General features: G+C 46.8%; 2 protein-coding genes across 3 annotated transcripts in view; one reads left to right on the plus strand and one right to left on the minus strand.

Moving 5' to 3' along the window:
• Positions 1-6,085: 6,085 nt before the first annotated feature.
• LOC135822291 (centrosomal protein POC5-like) lies at positions 6,086-12,830 on the plus strand. 2 transcript variants are annotated; one of them, XM_065335024.1, is made up of 9 exons: positions 6,086-6,687; positions 7,300-7,559; positions 7,662-7,841; positions 8,046-8,116; positions 9,215-9,344; positions 9,943-10,011; positions 10,279-10,398; positions 10,852-10,911; positions 11,599-12,830. In XM_065335024.1, exons 1-9 carry the CDS (start codon positions 6,300-6,302, stop codon positions 11,764-11,766), a joined length of 1,446 nt encoding a protein of 481 aa, XP_065191096.1. In that variant the 5' UTR covers positions 6,086-6,299; the 3' UTR covers positions 11,767-12,830. The 2 variants fall into 2 exon arrangements, with proteins under 2 accessions (XP_065191096.1, XP_065191097.1); XM_065335025.1 differs by having other exon boundaries at positions 6,088-6,687; positions 7,300-7,523.
• Positions 12,831-12,854: 24 nt separating this feature from the next.
• Positions 12,855-16,594, minus strand: part of LOC135822290 (probable ATP-dependent RNA helicase DDX23) — a 34,984-nt gene continuing 31,244 nt past the window's right edge. The window contains exons 29-31 of the mRNA XM_065335023.1: positions 14,807-14,890; positions 13,881-13,927; positions 12,855-13,406 (exon numbers count right to left, since the gene is read on the minus strand). Of these exons, the coding sequence (XP_065191095.1) occupies positions 13,174-13,406; positions 13,881-13,927; positions 14,807-14,890 (364 nt within the window). The 3' untranslated portion in view covers positions 12,855-13,173. The remainder of the gene's footprint in view (positions 13,407-13,880; positions 13,928-14,806; positions 14,891-16,594) is intronic.

A 16,594-nucleotide genomic window follows, 5' to 3' on the forward strand; every position in this document is an offset into this window, starting at 1 on the left:
GTTTTATCTCTAGCTAGCTAGCGCGCATATAGCTGCTGGCGCCCCCACGCGTAACGTACCGGTGCACGTGCGTGCATGCAGTGCAGTGCATGCAGTGGGCCGTAACTGGCGTAACACCGCGTAGATCTACGTAGGTCTACGTACGTACGTAGATCTACGTAGATATATCTACGTACCGGCCCACCGGCTCGGCCACGGCCACGTTTTTTTTTTTTTTTTTTCACTGTACTGAGCCTCTTGTACGGGCAAAATACCGCCAGAGAATTACGACTCGTACAAGAGGTAAGGCCTCTCATCTCGATCTCAGCAGGATCGAGGAGCTCATGCTCAGCTCAGGATACAAAAAAAGCTCTCGTACATCGTGAACGTGTCGTTACGTGACGTAGATCTACTTGTCCGTCATTGTACAACAACAGTACTACAACGTAGTACAAGTAGGTGTGGTATTTGTATATTCATCAAGAGTTCATAACCCCCAGGGGGTTATGAACTCTTGGTACATGTATATTATGGCCCCGGCCCCGTGGTACTAACTAATTATTTACTTGTATCTTGTGTGATTGTACAAGCCCAGCACTCTTGCCTAGTGTTGGTACAAGTGGATCAACACAAAGAGTGTTCGTGGGTTTTCTTTTTCCTTTTTTTTGACTCTTACTTTATGGTTTCACCCGATTGGCCGCGCGGGGCGGGGGTGTTGTGAATAAACCCGTTCTCAAGTTAGTTTAAAAAAAATTAAAAAAATTATCGTGTCCGTTCCCGAAGGGAACTCACGACGGCCGCTAACACCCGGTAAACCCTATACTAGCAGCAGATGCAGCGCCTAACGCGTATAACGGTGGGGGTGAGTGGATAAGTCTCACAACCACTGGCACAAGTGCCGAGAACGACCTCATTAGCTGCATCCATGTTTGAACATTTTTGAACAGGCAGGCACAGTGGGTTGGTCAAAGACCATGATTGAGATTATACGAGAGGTACCTGGTTCAAGTCCTGCCTGGGAGCGGTTTTTCCAGCCGTGCTGCTTCCCACAGTCAACTCGGGGAACTTGTGGCCAGGCACATGGATGCAGCTACATGTACATGTAATGGGGTCTCAAGTTAGTTACTATAAGTATAAGTAGTCGGTGTGCATCCGTGCATTGTTACGTGTGGTTCGCTATACAAGAGTACATACAAGAGTACATAAACCGGTTTATGTACTCTTGTTAGTAACTACTATAGTACTAAAAAGTAAAAGTACTGTCGGAACATCACCAACCTCGTCGGCAGCGAGCACCTTCTCAAAACAGTTGTCATGGTGATGACTATGACTGTTACAGCTGACGAGCTGAGAGAAGGACGCCATGGGCAGAAGTAAGTTGGAAAAAAGACAAAAAAAAGAAAAGAACAAAAAAAGACAAAAAAAGATAAATGACAAATTACAGAGGAAGACAAGAAAATAACAACATCACAATCACAAAATCCTTTCCAGACGTGATCCCTACAGCCGCTGAGCGGCAGCAACGCGACAACGTGAACAATACTGCGGCGGCAACACGACGACTTCTACAACAAAAAAAGAAATTTTCTAAATCCTACCAACCCCTAGATCTATACAGTAACGAGCAGGGAGCAGTACAATAGTATTGTACTGCTCCCTGGTAACGAGGGTCCGAACCTGGGTTTTCCCAATAATACGGTTCAAATGGTGGCAAGACCGGGACTCTGCCAACCGGGTTATGGTCCTCGACTCCTCGCCTTGTAACATGCTGTCAAAATCGAAAAACAAGTAAGTACTAGTACCGTACTACATGTACAGGGTACAGCGGATAAATGCCGGCATTCTATTCGGCAGAGACTATCACCTGATCACTGTCAGAGCATTATGGAGCATTAGATTGGAACAAAACGAGCCGCAATGATTATGTAAGGTTTGAGTGGCATTACGAGTTGCATACTGTAAATATACAAATTTTCGGCAGCTATTTAATGTCGGCTATATTCGGCACCGACCCAAAACGTTTGTATTAAAGGGGAAGTATACCCTAAAATCAAATTTTCACCAGTTGTAGTCTTCTGGGTGCTGAGTCGAATGGTCTTGGTCCGAGGAAGCTGCGACGCTCCCTTCCTACTTGAATCCCAATCGAACTCGCGCACTTCCACCGAAACTGGGTGACTGCGCCCTACTAGATGGGGATTTGTATGCAAAATGTCACTAAAAGCGCCATTTCGTTCTTATAAAAGCACGGATGACCGCGATTGGCCCATATGTTGTAGTCTTTTGGACGCTGAGTCGACTGGTTTTGGTCCGAAAAGGCTGCGATGCAGCGTTCCTCCTTTATTCCCAATCGAACATGGTTGAACAAGCGGTCACGTGCTCCTGGGTGCCCAAATCACCTGTTCACCGCGCCAGCAGGCGAGAACTTTCACACCAAGGTTCAACTCGAGTTCAACTCGAGTGACAGGACTGCACCCAAAAAAGGTCAAACAGGCTAGTAAGTTGTACCCTGCAGGCACGGTGACCAGGTGACTGGTGTACGCAGGAGCACGTGACCGCTTGTTCAACCATGTTCGATTGGGAATAAAGGAGGAACGCTGCATCGCAGCCTTTTCGGACCAAAACCAGTCGACTCAGCGTCCAAAAGACTACAACATATGGGCCAATCGCGGTCATCCGTGTTTTTATAAGAACGAAATGGCGCTTTTAGTGACATTTTGCATACAAATCCCCATCTAGTAGGGCGCAGTCACCCAGTTTCGGTGGAAGTGCGCGAGTTCGATTGGGATTCAAGTAGGAAGGGAGCGTCTCAGCTTCCTCGGACCAAGACCATTCGACTCAGCACCCCAAAGACTACAACTGGTGAAAATTTGATTTTAGGGTATACTTCCCCTTTAAAACGCCGATGAAATTTTTCACAGCATCTGTCGCACTATACCATGCCCTCTACCTCACGCCGAAAATATATCGCCGCCGAAATGTCAAAAATCGTGAAGTGCCGAAATTTTGCAGCGCCGAAATTTTGTATATTTTACAGTAGTGGAATATCGGGAAATCCCTGATTTTTCGCAACAATCGGCTACATGTACATGAAGTCATGACTCATGAGATCCGACCCTCATCTGGTTATTCTGGTATGAAAAGGGTGCAGCTGGAAGTGAAACGTATTGTACGGGTACATGATCTGACTCAGTAACTTTATTCATAATTATCAGGGAGTCGTAAATTAAATATTTTACGACTCCCTGATAATTATGGTGGATAATTATGGTGGTAAACACGCACCTGGCAATATGGCGGTAAATACTAAATACACGCCGGACAGAGTGTTGTGCGTCCACGGTCGTGTGATGTTTCTGTACAGAGCGAAGCCAGGGCACGGGCCGGGTGCAGTCTTGCCGTCTGCATAGTTACTAGTACCCAGACAGAGGAACGAGCAGTTGCTGTTTCGTAACTCTGATTTTCACGAACTGAATCGATCATCAGACAAAAATTGGTGCCAATTTTCGTCTGATGATCGATTCAGTTCGTGAAACTCAGAGTTACGAAACCGCAACTGCTCGTTCTTCTGTCTGTGTATTCCGCTCTTTGCCTTCGGCAAATTGAGCCCTCTACGGACGGTGGATGAACCGCACATAGTTACTAGTACCGGTACTTGTTCGTGGTAACTTATCCGTCCGCTGCCTGAAACAGCGCTCGCCAAGTACAAGACTAAGATGTCCTTGCTGCTCTCCTCATCATAGTCAAGAAGAGTGCCCCGGCAGTACTACTACAGGAAGACAAGCGAGTTCACCCTAACAGCCATCATGCTGCAAGCAAACCTCCTACCTACCGATATGCATTCCAACCTCTGGACACAGTAATCGGCACAATTGCTTCCACCAGTAAAACACTGTAACATACTCATAAACTCTGGACGCTGTGGATCCGTAGGTCGCTAGTTTCGGAGGATCTCCGCATCCGGCTCTATAATGCCTTTGTACTCCCTGTACTCTGCTACAATTGTGCAACATGGGCACCAAAGAAACAGCAGCTGAGCCGCATTGAGGCCTTCCACCGAAAACAGCTGCGGGCGCTAATCGGCATTGTGTTCCGAATCGGATTAGGAACGAGAGGCTCTATGAGCGTACCGGCGCGGTTCCTCTCGGCATCATCATCTTGAGAGCTAGGTGGAGGCTCTTTGGGCACGTCCTCCGGCTCCCGGCTGACTCCCCACCATCAATGGCCATGGGAGCATACTTCGCAAGAGCCTCGTCCAGCGGGCTGGAGGGGACGACCAAGACACACACTACCAACGCTCCTACAAGATGATGCCAAGCGGATTGGACTTTCCTTGTCAAGCAAAGTCGATCTGGAGGCGTTCCGTGCCCTTGCTGCTGACCGAAGCGGTTGGGTGGGCATCTGTGCCCGAGTGGTGTCGGCACCCTAGTTTTTGTCTTCTTTTCGCATATTTCTTCTTTTTCTGAAACTGTTGTGGTCTTTTGCCGGTATCTATTCGAAGTGGCTTAGGGGCCGTCCAAGGTTACCAATAGTATAAGCGACAACGCTGTTCTTTTCTTGGCTCTGTACCGTAATCACAGCTACATGCTGTTGAGTGTGAGATGTAGCGCTCGATGTCGCTGCGTTATCCGATCGAGGCAAGTGTCCGTGGCGTGATGAGTATCATTGAATGTGTTGTGTGAGGTTCCGACTCACGCAGCAAGTGGAGAGGGAATTCCGTCGATGTTTCACTTTTACCTGATCATCAGACACAACCAGGTGATCATGCAAACTTGGGAGAGTTGCAACGGAATTTTCCTGTCCTTGCTGCTGTGTGAGAAAGCTCCGTTTCCAGGCATAGGGCACTTACCGAGGGAACAGGGATGGGGTGTTGCAGAAGAAGACAGCAGAACAAGCAGAAGAACCCGGGTGCCACGCTCTGCAAGGTCAAGTAGCAAAATTAAAGGGGAAGTATACCCTAAAATCAAATTTTCACCAGTTGTAGTCTTCTGGGTGCTGAGTCGAATGGTCTTGGTCCGAGGAAGCTGCGATGCTCCCTTCCTACTTGAATCCCAATCGAACTCGCGCACTTCCACCGAAACTGGGTGACTGCGCCCTACTAGATGGGGATTTGTATGCAAAATGTCACTAAAAGCGCCATTCCGTTCTTATAAAAGCACGGATGACCGCGATTGGCCCATATGTTGTAGTCTTTTGGACGCTGAGTCGACTGGTTTTGGTCCGAAAAGGCTGCGATGCAGCGTTTCTCCTTTATTCCCAATCGAACATGGTTGAACAAGCGGTCACGTGCTCCTGGGTGCCCAAATCACCTGGTCACCGCCCCAGCAGGCGACAACTTTCACACCAAGGTTCAACTCGAGTTCAACTCGAGTGACAGGAGTGCACCCAAAAAAGGTCAAACAGGCTAGTATTAGTAGTAAGTTGTACCCTGCAGGCACGGTGACCAGGTGACTGGTGTACGCAGGAGCACGTGACCGCTTGTTCAACCATGTTCGATTGGGAATAAAGGAGGAACGCTGCATCGCAGCCTTTTCGGACCAAAACCAGTCGACTCAGCGTCCAAAAGACTACAACATATGGGCCAATCGCGGTCATCCGTGCTTTTATAAGAACGAAATGGCGCTTTTAGTGACATTTTGCATACAAATCCCCATCTCGTAGGGCGCAGTCACCCAGTTTCGGTGGAAGTGCGCGAGTTCGATTGGGATTCAAGTAGGAAGGGAGCGTCTCAGCTTCCTCGGACCAAGACCATTCGACTCAGCACCCCGAAGACTACAACTGGTGAAAATTTGATTTTAGGGTATACTTCCCCTTTAATGTTACTTACGTTGTACTCGGTGCTCGAAGAAGAAAAGAAGATAACGACGCCCAAAAGCGCTAAATACGACCACACTGAGATAGTGAGAACCGCGATGCAGTGTGTTGTAGATCGTGCGGCCTCCTTGCCACCTACACACTGCGCTGCATGGCGGGCAGATTTCAAACAGATTGACATGACATTGTCGTCTCGCGCTGACATAGTCATTTCGTGGAGTATGACGATGAGCGCGGATCCTGCAAGGCTTCAAACCCAGGGCATACCATGGCATTATGTAGACCCCCGTCTACCATGGTCTACCGCCTAGCTTGCAGGACATTTTTTACAAAAGTAAGCTGTAACAGTTTTGTTGGTTTAGAAAACACCTACCACAGGTAGTTGGCTGCCGCTCTGTTTACTTCCAAAGTATTAGTTAACGCGTAACAGCGCGAGAGGAGAGCAGCTGCCACTGGCCACAAACTAACTTTGTAGATTGAGCGACGCTGCCGTGCGATTAGCAGCGGCAATGTCTCAAGAACCAGCTAGCGAAGATCTGTTCGTGGCCACACCACCTCTGGGAACGTTTGATAGTCCTGGTTCAGATTCGATCGTTTCCAGTGGGCTGAAGCAAGAATATGAGGAACTGATCAGCCATGCAATAGTTGTGCCAAACATACTACTTCAAACTCGTCAACCGGTACAAAGTTTAGAGGAGTCCGTAAGGCGAGAGCTGGCTGCTAGCAGACAACGAGGATCCACTCACCAGGCAGCTAGTACTGGCTCACCACTTTCCCTGGCGCAAGAGATACACACACTGAGCGAATCAGAGTCATCATCTTCAACGTCCAGTGTTGAATGGGCTAACGTGCCGACAGCAAGCACCGGACCACAAACTTCCACTCTGCGGACCAATGGTATGCTTGCTCCAAATTGTAGCTCACACCAAATTTCTAAATACATGTATGGTGATTGAGCATGACAACCGGCTCGATACTTGAACATTCAGCAGGCATTTGCTCTCCCGTTCACAATGGGGCACAGTTGAGTAGGCAGCCCGCAATAATCTTCGGAATAATTCTGGGATCGGACATGTTCAAGCACTGCTTTGGGCAAAATCCAGTTTGGGGAGCCTCGTCATTCTCGGAATGGGCTGTAAATACAGTACTGCTCAAAGAAATCCGATCGAGTAGCTCAAACATGCGCCGGGCGTTGCGCAGCCCTAGATCTGCGAACACTGGACTGCGAAAAGGTGCACTGCACAAACTTAACCCACGCGGTCAGATTTCCTTGAGACGCACTGTGCTGGATGCACAGTATACTTCCATCGTCACATCACTGGGGATTGGCCAAGCTGTGGTAAACGACCCAGCATGTTTTTTTGATCAGCTGTTCGCATTGGGTACATGGCCAATCCTGAGTGATCTGTCAAAATCTGAGCAACGTAATATGGGGCATGTAAATGTGATCTCGAGGGATGTGTACTGATGTGCCGGGTTCTGTGTGGCACAACCTTGTATGTCATGCAGGCCACCCTGGTGGAGATCGGCGCCAATTGCTACAGCAGCAACGGCAGCAAGATGTGTCCGATCACTCATCCAACACATCTAGCTGCAGCACATCATCACTGGATCTCATGCCTAACCATACCCACAATAACATACCAACATTGGCTGGCAATAGACCGACACAGCAGCAGCAGCAGCAGCAGCAACAGCAGCACACTATGTATACACGTGTGGATTATCAGGAGGTGAGCAACACTCCAGGGATGTTACTATATTGGGAGGTGAGCAACACTCCAGGGATGTTACTATATTGGGAGTCCGGTAAAAAAGATCAGTGGTTGTACTTTATCCGATGTATCTTTCATGTTGTGTGTTTGTTTCAGTTACCGAGGTCACCTGTAGGAGGAATACGGCCTGATATAACTGCTAGTGGGGTTGCTACAACCGCCAGTGGTATTCACACGATAAGAGAGACTAGGCCAAGCAGTGGACATGATGAGGATGCAGAGAGGCTGGAAGGGCAGATTGATGCAATGACGAATGACTTGAAGCAATGTATTCTGGTAAGTGCAGTACTAACTATGATTCGGCAATGATGCTGTTGCACTCGTTCAACTAACAGAATAGGTGCTGATTTTCAACTTTGTTACAGTACTATACCGATGCAAGCTTGAAAGCACAGCGAGTGCATACGCATGGGCTTGGTGAGAGGAATAATTACATGCAGATGCTTGAAAGCACTACATGTGATAACCTTTGCTTTGCAGGCAGAGTTTGCCCAGGCCAAAGCAAAGTATCTACAGAAGTCTCGTCTCGAAAGCGGAGCAGAAAGAGAAAGGTGAGACACACAGCCTGGATGATCTGAATGAGGGTTGACTGAACGGAACAGACCATGTACTGTGTGGTATTTCACGGGTGATGTCGCTCGGAGAGTCACTGTAATGCAAATCAATTATCATGTACCATCATCCTGTAATGTGACGGACCCCACGATAGGCGGGCAGCCTTTGGGTCATCCTGATAAGTAATAAAGTTATTATTTAAATAACCAACGAGGAGACAACAGTCGTAAAATAGCAATGAAAAATATCAATTGTGCACTCATAACCATGTATAAACAATTAAAATGAAACAATTCCAGAACGTTTTCGTGTGACCATCATCAGTGGAACATCGTCACATAGTAAGAATCACTAAAACAACCAGTTATATAGCTAGAGTAATATGAAAAGATACACTCAGATACACTGCAAAGGTTCACACTACACGCGTTATGCATAACCGCTAGCTGTGCTGCATTCTCACGCTTCTTTTCATATTACTCTAGCTATATAACTGGTTGTTTTAGTGATTCTTACTATGTGACGATGTTCCACTGATGATGGTCACACGAAAACGTTCTGGAATTGCTTCATTTTAATTGTTTATACATGGTTATGAGTGCACAATTGATATTTTTCATTGCTATTTTACGAAAGTTATTATTATTATTATTAGTACATGTATGTGAGACTGCACATGCAGCACATCATGGAGATTACCGTGTTGGTCACTGGTTTGTTGCTTTTCTAGCAGCCATGGTCAGGAGCATGGTTGGCAAAATGGTGAGAGCATCGGCCTTCCAAGCATGCTGCAGATTTGATTCCTACCGGCTTTGTGCGAAAACTACTTCTCAGAAAACCCAAGATGTCCATCTGGGATTGGGTACCTGCATGACTTCGGTGGGGGGGGGGGGGGGGGGGGGGAGATGGGCACCTTGGGCCCGTTATGTCGAGCTCATTCAAAAGCAAAGAGGTCTCTATGACATCTTCTGACCCTGCGGTCAGAAAAGACCGTGGCCTCCATACCCCTTTACCATTTGGTCCAAGACTCTGCATGCACAGCTTGTGTTGTATAGTGTTGCGTTGGTAGTTGTGTTCTCATCCTCTTTCTGCAGACACGCTGCCAAAGTCAGTCGTCTTCGTCATGAAATGGAGGAGTTACGGCAGTTAACCAGCACACTAGAAGATAGTTTGAAGCACAAAGATCAAGTCATCGAGAACTTGACACAGAGCCTAAAGAAACAAGTACGTCCTCACCATCCACCGAACCATCACTTTTCAGTGCATTGCAAACTGCATACGCAATGAGTGGAGACATGACAAAACGAAATATGGACATATAGACATGACATTGTGCATAATAACTTTTAAATAAGTGATCTAGGCATGCCTTCAAAGTCTGAGCTCTGTGGTACTTGCATCCTATTGAAGTCTGAGCTCTGTGGTACTTGCATCCTATTGAAGTCTGAGCTCTGTGGTACTTGCATCCTATTGAAGTCTGAGCTCTGTGGTACTTGCATCCTATTGAAGTCTGAGCTCTGTGGTACTTGCATCCTATTGAAGAAGACCAATGAAGATGTAAAAGATTTTCAAATCATGAATAGCAGTAAGTTGTGTGCTGGTGGACACGATGGATGATTAGGGCTGCGGACATATTGATCAAGTAGATGACATCTCACAGGCCAAGTATATTATACATGTTTACAGAACTCTTCAGGAACTGTGGGGCCATACAGCATGCGGATAAACCATCCCGCTTTATTCTGTCTCTTACCCACACATAAATTTTCTTTGCAGTTAATCCTCTCTCCGGCTTTCTTTCTCTCTGTTGCTGGCTCTACAGGCGGATCAACTTCAATTGCAGAAATCATTTGGCCAATGGCAAGCCAATCACAGCAGTACAAAGAGAGAGGTACTTGACATCATTATTGTCGTGTCAGGTGACTGAATATTGTGCCGGGATATGAGATGCATCAAGGACACTATAGAGACTCTAGGAATACACTATCATACTGTGGAGCTGAAGCCAATCCTGACCAGTTTTACCATGGTGTGGACAGATGAACCGGAGTCTAAGCAAGCGACCACAGCCCTCAACTCTCTGCACCCTAACTACAACTCTTTACTATCCCTTACCAGTTCTGCTAAGTGCCTGCGTGAACTTTTTCTTCCTGCTAAGGAATTCACTGCAAAGCTGGCAACACGCCACTACAAGAAGTGCCTGAAACGCAAAGTCTACAACGCCTGGAGAAGTGTGCTTGTGCAGAGGTGGAAGCAACATGTCGAGAAAGCATGTCAGGTACGGTATACTGCAACTGTAGCTGTGCAGGTAGCCACTGTATTTGATCCAAATCATGACGTGCAAACACTGTGACAAAATCCAAACCATTCTAAGCATTCCAAAATGGTGGCATGGTGACTTTCAGAGATGCATTGTATTGTCGGGATTTCCCGTTCATGATAGACTTGGCGAGTGGGCGAAGGCAAACTTCCTGTAAATGCGATAGGTATTGAGGTTTCTTCTGATCATCATTCGGAGAAGAAAAGACAAAGGAACAGATGATTATGCTACCCACTTTGGACACTTTGATATGTTGAGTGTATCATGGTTTTTGTAAATGTCAGGCTCAGTCGAATTCCAACCAGGGCAACAAAGACATATTATTTTGTCCGTGGACTCGAAACAAGACCATCGGTAACCGGAAGCAAAGCATGCATCACTGTATTTTATTCTTGAAACGCTCTCTTGCAGGCCAAGGCAACAAGTGTCTGTAAGGAACTAGCTGAAAAGTATGAAGAAGAGCTGCGCCAGGTGAGATGTGCATGGTGTGTATCAATCAATCATCACAATTATTAGCATTTAGATGTGTGTAGGAGTCTGAATGAGCCACACCATTCCCGTGGCGAGATCAGTACAGTAGAGTCGCGCGCCCAAGAACGTTGTTTCCAAGGGGTTAGCCTGGGACGTTCTTATTTTTCAGCAATCTGGCTGCGTTCTTATAGCACGTTATTAGAAACAATCCGTACTGGATTATATGTATCCCACAAGCTGCCAGAAAACCAACACCGACGTTCTTAGCTTTAGGCTGTGGCGTTCTTAGAATTTCAGGCTGGACGTTCTTGGGCTCCACGTTCTTTAGCGAGCGACTCTAGTGTATGTGCCTGCTGGAGCAATGTACCCCCTTGACCTCAGAGTAGCCACAGTAGAAGGTGTGCCCCCAGGTCTCTTCTTCAAAGTCTGCACCATTCAACTGAAGGTACATGTACATTTGATACACATCACACTTCATATCTGGAGTACACTGCACTGTGCCTCGAGCACAGTTGCCTGGTGTATATTCAAGTACTGCAGTGTCACAAGATAAACACTGTGACCCAGACCAATACCACTGCCTCGGCATACTGATGAACGTGCATGTGTGTGCGTGGGCACCCATGTGTGTTTGTGGGCATGTCTGCATGCCTGTGTGTTCGCATTCATGAATGTTTGTGCACGTAGGCACACGAGTTGCTCGATGCAGAGCGCGGCTGCGTGCAAAAGTTGCACGAGGAAAGAGGCGAGTACGAAGCGAGGATGAAGCGCGCCTTTATGCGTGGTGTATGCGCACTCAACATGGAGACTATGGATATGTTCAAGCCGGAGGGCAGCACCAACGCTGGGCTCTAAAGAATCAGCACAGCTATATTCTGCTCACATTCTTGCACTAAACGGAAAAGTTGTAACACTAGTAGTTTATACAGTACAGTACTCAGTAGTGATCATTGTCACATTCCACCACATCCTGCTACTGTGTGCATGCTACCTATACTGACGAATGCCTATCAGTACTAGTTAGCTGCTGTTGACGTTGACACCTTTGCCTTGACTAACCTACGTAGATACTAGATAGCTATTACCTCGAGTGAATCATCCCGTGCAGATATCTGTATCGACCCACCAGACACATGTTATCGGAGCTGCATGTACCAATGCCCACTACTTGCTCGGACTTCAGCCATATTGGGGCAATTCACAGCAACCATTTTCTGTACATGTATGCCACAAACTACCAGTTACAGCTGATTTATTTGTTCGTGAATTTTTGATCTATATTGTCGAGAATTTCCAATGCACACAATGATATTTTCTTCTTACTTCAAAGTGAAAAGAGAAGACGGCAACAATGGTTGCTGGTTGCTCGGTGAGGCTAGTAGCTGCCCACGTGTGCCCGAAACACAGAGCAATGGGCTAGCTTAATGACTGAAGGAAAGCGGCCAGCAGTAGCACGCAGACTCTCAACACACGGATCCAGACACATGTTATCGGAGCTGCATGTACCAATGCCCACTACTTGCTCGGACTTCAGCCATATTGGGGCAATTCACAGCAACCATTTTCTGTACATGTATGCCACAAACTACCAGTTACAGCTGATTTATTTGTTCGTGAATTTTTGATCTATATTGTCGAGAATTTCCAATGCACACAATGATATTTTCTTCTTACTTCAAAGTGAAAAGAGAAGACGGCAACAATGGTTGCTGGTTGCTCGGTGAGGCTAGTAGCTGCCCACGTGTGCCCGAAACGCAGAGCAATGGGCTAGCTTAATGACTGAAGGAAAGCGGCCAGCAGTAGCACGCAGACTCTCAACACACGGATGTGTGCTCTCAACACACGGATGTGCTCTCTCTCTCTCTCTCTCTCTCTCTCTCTCTCTCTCTCTCTCTCTCTCTCTCTCTCTCTCTCTCTCTCTCTTTCAACAGGAGCCACGAGACCTGCGTATTATGCAGATTCACAGTAGAAAATGGCAACTGCACTGTAAATAAAAAGTGAACAGAAAAAGAACGCACCCTGCATCGCGCATGGAAGAGAAGGTGCTCATTCGGCCAGGCAGAGAAACGAGCCAATGATTAAAGCAATGAGATGACACAAGGAGCTGGTAGAAACCAACCAAGAGGACTTTGATTGGACAACAACAGACACAATAACTGTTAGCAGGACGTTACAGCTGGCACCGCATCAACACACATGCACATACGTACTCACATGCACACAAACGCATGCTCCAACGTGCAAAATGGAGCAGTGATGCATCTATTGCAGATAGAGAACTTCATCCTTACGCTTCTTACCACCATGGACTACATTTCCTGGTGGGTTCTGGGCTTCAGGATGTCTGTCAAGTTCAGGCGGACACACACTAACAGGACTACCTTTCAGCAGCTGTCGTAGACCATAGAACAGATGAGAATCTTCATTAGTCAGGAACGACACAGCCAGACCAGACTTTCCAGCACGTCCGGTACGACCGATACGATGCGTGTAGTCTACAGAAAGAAAGAAAAAAGCATAAAGGCAAAAGATAGAGGAATTACGACATTGGTGTGACGGCTGTTCCAACTTTGGCTTCAAATAACTACTCAATCTGCGGACAGAACTGTTTCAGGGCTTAGAGTCCAAGTTTCTTCTGAAGCACAATCCATGCATAACAATACGCGGCATTGAGCACGGAACAGCATCTGAACCCATGCACTGGTAGAATGGCGCAATGCAAATAAGTACTTTAAATGTACTGTATTTCACTGGTTATACGTCAACATTTTTTATGATCCAAAAACAAACTATTACTAAAAAAGTAAAAAGGGATATCGACTTACAAGTTACAACCATGGTCTAACTGCCCTTGAGCCTGGAAACTGGGGCCCAAAGCATGGTGAGGGGGGGGGGGGGGACATAATAAGCGGGGTCGATTTACAACCGCTAAAATAAATGATGGTGCAAGTATAGTATCGAGTGGTTACCTTCAATTGACTTGGCCATATCATAGTTGATGACACATGACACATCTCTGAGAAAACAAACCAATAGACCACATGAAAAGGCAGTGATCAGACGATAAACACCAACAAAGAGAGATTCCCGATTGCAAAGAATTCATTTTAGACTTTTAAAGAAGACACGCTGAGTGAATGGATGTGAGTGTGTCTGCACGTGTGTGTGTGGGGGCAGAAAGAGCGACAGGGGTTGGATTTCCCAGCCGAGCACTGTAGTAAGCAGTGAGTGCAGTCAAGTACTTGAGTATACAGTATAACACATTCATTACTGACACTCTGACACAGTGCACAGTGCCACTAGCCTAACAGCAGTGTGCTAGATTGCCAGCTCCCTGAGGACAGCACTACTGCAGTACGACAATGGATGTAGAGTCGTCCCTCTTTAATCCAGCACCAGGGGCGTCGGAACCGGTGCGGCAGGTGCGGCCAAAGCCGCACCAATAATTTTGGAAGTTTTTTTTTTTTTTTTTTTTTTTTTTTTTACATTTTCAACCTTGTTGATGGCTTGTCGACTCTTGTACAGGTACCATGTTTTACATCGACAATGCGGTGTGTCATCAGCATGCATATTCTTATTTCTCATAATATTCGGTAGCATTAAAAATATGGCCTTTTAGGCCCAATTTTCAAAAAAATCCCGGGGGAGGACCCCCGGACCCCCCTCTCACACTTTCGCCGCACCAATGTTAAACTGCTTCCGACGCCCCTGAGCACTCTATAAACCAGGATGGTTTTCAGTTACCAAAACGTCCTTTTCGTGCACATTGCAGCAATAAATCAGACTTTATAATCCAGCACCCTCCCTAGTCAAAGCAGAACTTCTGTAGCACAAACGGTACCGGATTATAGAGGGACCACTGGAGTAGTAATCTTGCAGTAGTAGCCAAGCTTACCTGATATCAATACCACGTCCAGCAACATCAGTAGCAACAAGGATATCCTTCTCACCATTCTTGATCTGAGCAAGTGAAAACTCACTGCAAGTCACATACGAAAACAGAACAAATGACCGGTGACTTAGTACCACACGCCAATGGTCATTGCAGGACTACAGATGATAGTAACAAACATCATGATCTATACACTAGCAACTCCGCAAGAATAGGATGCACACAAACACTCCCCCTACTCTCCGTCACACACACACACACACACACACACACACACACGCGCGCGCGCGCACACACGCACACGCACACACACAACTCATACAAATAACCAGAAGGGAGTGTGCTGGGCCCTCTCTCATTCGTATTGCACACCGACAATACCTCAATCCTACCAGATACCGTTTTCAATCAGGAATTTGCTGATGGCATAATGATAGCAGTTAGACTGCTCCCATCTGTATCCCAAGTTGGTTAGCGAGACTCTTAACCATTACAGTTACCAATCGGGTGGTGTCCTTACTAATGGCAATTGGGATCCTTCCTAACGCTAGCAAGACCCAACCCATGTTCATCAATTGCGAGGTGTCATCGACATCAGCACTGCCGCACGTTGTGGAGATGAAGAGCTAGCAGTTGCCACCTCAGCAAAATACCTCAGAGTGTCATTGTGGATCAGAATCTGCCTTGGACAGCCCAAACAATTGGTCAACTCTGGCACCGTGGCAGCTCACTCAGTTTACAGGCACGGCACACCTGGTTTCTTAGAATGGTACAGCCTCTCTTACCGTGATATACTCTATGGATCTAATTGTTTCTTCCCAGGACTCAGCCAAAGCCTCTTGATCCGAGTGGAAAAGCTTTTCAAGTTGGTGCTACATTCCAGCAGTGTATGCTAACCTGTCCCTTTGGAAAAACGCGGCCAATAATTCAATATTCCGCGGCAAATTCCGCGGGGGAAAAGGGGGGGGTTTTCTGCGGCATTATCTGGTAAAATCAAAAATCTGCGGCACTTTCTGCAAGTTTTTCACCCTCCTTGCATGAAGGAGTACTTTTTACACTATCGTTTGCAGTCACAAACTGAATGAGAGTGAAGAATCTTGGAGATTCTGCACTCACCTACACTCGCACGAGCATAATGTGCTAAAACAGATCGCAAAGTAGTTTTTCTGCTGCTTTCTGAGTAGTAATTTTACTAATTTATCCTAAAAAATTCAAATTCCGCGGGCAATAGTGTGGATTCCGTGATTTCCGCGGATGATGACAATTTCTGCGAAATTTGCCGCAGCCGCGGAATCGCGTTTTTCCAAGGGGACAGGTCTAACACCAACTGCCCCATTACTGTCACCACTGGGATTAGTCAGTATCAAGGAGCACTTTATCCTGAAGTTGTCGACTCTTGTCCACAGATGTCTGCACAATTCCGCCAACCCTCTGCTGCAGGCATTGTTCCGTCACAGAGCAGTGACTGAAGGCGTGGCTGATCAGTGTGTCACCCGTGGACAGCTGAACAATCTGCTGCACATCCCGCTCCTGCCAGGACCAGCTGGGCGTAGTTCTATTCCAATCCGCGGTAGTACGGCATGGAGTTTACTACCAGCGGAGGCTAAATCTGCCCCAACCATAAGTGCCTTCAAAAAGACTCTAAGTGGCATTCAGGTATTGAATATTTTAGAATCCATGGTTAAAGCCATGGATTCTAAAATGATCTCCATTGCTTTCAAATTATGAACTCACATACCGGTATGCCAGAACTCAGTGAATCATGCCATGTGTATCTGCCACCATACCCCT

Source organism: Sycon ciliatum, chromosome 8, assembly GCF_964019385.1.
Source record: "Sycon ciliatum chromosome 8, ocSycCili1.1, whole genome shotgun sequence".
Lineage (NCBI taxonomy): Eukaryota > Metazoa > Porifera > Calcarea > Leucosolenida > Sycettidae > Sycon > Sycon ciliatum.